The 3242-nt window shown below is 35.8% G+C and overlaps 2 protein-coding genes across 2 annotated transcripts in view; both read right to left on the minus strand.

Annotated features, from left to right (window-relative positions):
* Nucleotides 1-1044, minus strand: part of thap4 (THAP domain containing 4) — a 3918-nt gene extending 2874 nt beyond the window's left edge. Inside the window, exon 1 of the mRNA XM_014031331.1 lies at nucleotides 958-1044. Within this exon, the coding sequence (XP_013886785.1) occupies nucleotides 958-982 (25 nt within the window). The 5' untranslated portion in view covers nucleotides 983-1044. The remainder of the gene's footprint in view (nucleotides 1-957) is intronic.
* Nucleotides 232-3242, minus strand: part of agxtb (alanine--glyoxylate and serine--pyruvate aminotransferase b) — a 5295-nt gene continuing 2284 nt past the window's right edge. Inside the window, exons 9-11 of the mRNA XM_014031324.1 lie at nucleotides 2074-2169; nucleotides 1705-1833; nucleotides 232-1539 (exon numbers count right to left, since the gene is read on the minus strand). Of these exons, the coding sequence (XP_013886778.1) occupies nucleotides 1432-1539; nucleotides 1705-1833; nucleotides 2074-2169 (333 nt within the window). The 3' untranslated portion in view covers nucleotides 232-1431. The remainder of the gene's footprint in view (nucleotides 1540-1704; nucleotides 1834-2073; nucleotides 2170-3242) is intronic.

Here is a 3242-nt window from a genome sequence, read left to right on the forward strand (position 1 = left end):
ATACATACATACATACATACATACATACATAAACAGTATACTGTATGTACAGTACACTTGGAAAAACTGACAAATAAGGATAATTTGATGAAAGTCAATCTTTATCATGTCCTGAAGATGGCAGTGATGCAAAACAATGATGCAGCTGCTGAATAAGAACCTGGCATAATAATCATTATCATTAGAGCCCCAACTTAAATAAAAATAATGCATTTTGTCAACAACCAGACATTTTAAGAAGGTGTATTTTTATTATTATTATTCACATTGTGATTATTACATACAAAGTATTATTATTATTGCTTACTGTCCACTGCTTTTTAGTTCTTATGATAAAAAGGAACAGAGTTTAAGCTGTTTTTTTAATTAAACCTTCAAAATAATGGTATGCACAGGCTCATGCAGCATCCCAAAAAGGTCACGCTCAGAATACAGGATTTTTCTAAAAATGATGAACATCCTATGATTCTATCATCCTATTTCTGGTTTCACTTAAACTCGTCCGCAGTTCAGGATGTATCTTACAAACAGACAAGCCCACAAACACAGACCCGGACTAAAAACATCATCTGCCTTCACATTTTAATGAACACGCGAATTAAACAACCAGAACTTGAGGAGAATCTGCATTTTGAGGTGATTCCAGCAGGTGGCAGTATGGAGCTACATTAAAGATGAGAGCTGCTATTTAAGCTTGAAGAAGAAGACATCGGACAATTTTATGCAAGTAGAGGCCAAATGAGAGAAATAAAAGCTTAAATAAAACTTAAACCTAGGGACTGAAGGCAGGTCTCAGCGACAATGAATTAGTTACTGTCCTTTGACCATGTAGTATATGCATATTTAACAGATTTAATAGGGAAAGGGGAGTTAAAGTACAGATAAACAAATGCACGATAATGAAAAATAACCTAATTATAGTCGCATTGTCTCGTTTTAATTTAAAACTTCACATACCAGTGTTGCCAGCAGGACAAGCCATTAATATTTCAGCTTTTAGGGCGAAGAATAAGAAGCCAAAATGAGCAGAAGTACAAAATGAAAGTCAACAAACACTTCAACAGCAGAGCCGGTTTGCCCTCTGTAGTACCGCCCCAAACACCGCATGGGTTTCTGGGAAATGTAGTCTATCTAATCCAAACCGCTTTACGTGTCAAAGTTCAAAGAAAAATGTAAGAAAAAAGAAAAAAAAACGAAAGAAAGAAAAATACATAATTTTTTTTGACACGAGTGTTGCTTTGTTAATTAAAGAAAAAAAGGCATCTTTATTTAATACAATACTTGCAGCTTTTCAAGAACGAGAAAAGCCTCTTAAAAAGCAATGCATGCACAAATCCACTGTTTTTCACATGGAAGAACTACTTAAAAATAAACATATTTATATATGTCCTTGTAATGCATATGTGAGTCAGTGAGTGAAGAAATGAACTCTTAGGGCTTGCTCTTTTTGCAGTTTTTGAGCGCATCATCCAGGGCGTGCAGTACCAGATCCGCATTGCTCTTCTCGCAGTTGTATCCCATCAATCCGATCCTTATCACCTAAATAAAGAGAAATAGTCACTGTCTGCAGTGATGTGGAGGGTAGATCAAAAGCATACAGCTGACAKAGTTAAGATGTTGCTCCAGTTTTAAAAGTTATCAGGATCTGGAGACAGCCTCATGGTTTATTTATGGTTCTAGGATGAACTCTCAGGATCTACTAACCATGCCGATGGAAGGACCCAGTCCTCCTGTCATCTCCATCTGGTGGTGCTTCATGATGTAAGTCAACATCTCCCTCCAGTCGTAACCTTCGGGAATGGATATGGTGGTGACGGAGGGAAGCCTTAAATCCTGCAGGAGACATCTCAAAGTTACTGTTCACAGTCACAGAACAACACATTACAGGACAGAAATGCTGAGACAAAGAGCCCAGCTTTAGCATCATGTGGTGAGCGTTTCACAAATAAAACTTCTAATACATGATTTTTCATACCATCAGCTCAAATGTGTCTTTTTTTAAATTATGTTTCCTTTAAAAATATAGATATTTTGACACTTTTTGTTGTTTATKTTGCTTTATTTGTTCATTACTTTTTCAGGGATGAAAAGCTCGAGGCCCAGATCTTCCAGTCCTTTGTACAGGTAGGCTGCCACCTCTTTGTGTTTCCTCCAGGACTCCTCCAGCCCCTAGAAAGAGACAAAGATTAATCATATTGGGTGAGAAACCTCTGTGAAAAGTRAAAAAGTAAAGATTCTGAGAACAAACATTTCCAAATAAACAAAATCATTAGTTGAAAAATTCAACTCCACCTAGTGTTATTTTAACACTTTCTGAGTAAACTAACATCCAGTGTTGGTGTTAATTCACAGTGTTGATTTCCTCAGTGTTATCTCAACACTGGACAGTGTTAGATAAGCTCCGCCCACAATGCTGAAAAACCTCTTCAACCTCATGATGTCAGACACACCAGCAAGGGATGCTGGGTAATCTTGTAGAAATCATGTGTTTGCATGTTTATGACTATTAAAGATGTTCATGAGTGTAAAAGATGAGTTGTTCTGCTTAGTTTTCTTGTTCAGATTAGTTTGTTGTTCAACTTTAAGTTTCTGTTATTGGCCAAGAATTGACACCGCAAGTGAGAGGTACTTCCTGGTGTGTGAAGATCGACTCTGTGCTGTTTGCTGACCAGATAGAGTTGACTTCCACCCTGTGCAACAATGCAATCTGCACTGTAGCCTTCAGTGTGAAACTTACATTAACCATAAATGTCAGGCTACTGAATGCAGAATGCATTGAAAATTTTAACAATAAATGTGAGTGCATTAAACTAAGTAAATAACACAATTGTAGTGTTAAAACTGTACTTTAATGTGTCATATAATGACCTGTTTACCATACTTTGAAGTGTCACTATATATATTTTATCAATTGAGTAGAGTACAATGTTCACACTTAATAGTAAATAGTACTCTTTATAGAGTAATTTAAACTGCTGTGTTAATTCCAAATAACACTGTCTGTGTTAAAAAGTTACTCAATTTGGAGTGAATTTAACACTGGATTTTCAACTCTTGTGAAAGAGAAAATTTAACACCTATTCTGATTGGGACAAAATACACTTTGAAACAGTGTCAAATTTAACTCTATTAATGTTGATTTAACACTGCAAAATTTACTATATATACAGTGGTTTGCAAAAGTATTCATACCCCTTGAACTTTTCCATATTTTGTCACATTACAACCACAAACATAAATAT

Source organism: Austrofundulus limnaeus, unplaced genomic scaffold, assembly GCF_001266775.1.
Source record: "Austrofundulus limnaeus strain Quisiro unplaced genomic scaffold, Austrofundulus_limnaeus-1.0 Scaffold6, whole genome shotgun sequence".
Classification (NCBI taxonomy): domain Eukaryota; kingdom Metazoa; phylum Chordata; class Actinopteri; order Cyprinodontiformes; family Rivulidae; genus Austrofundulus; species Austrofundulus limnaeus.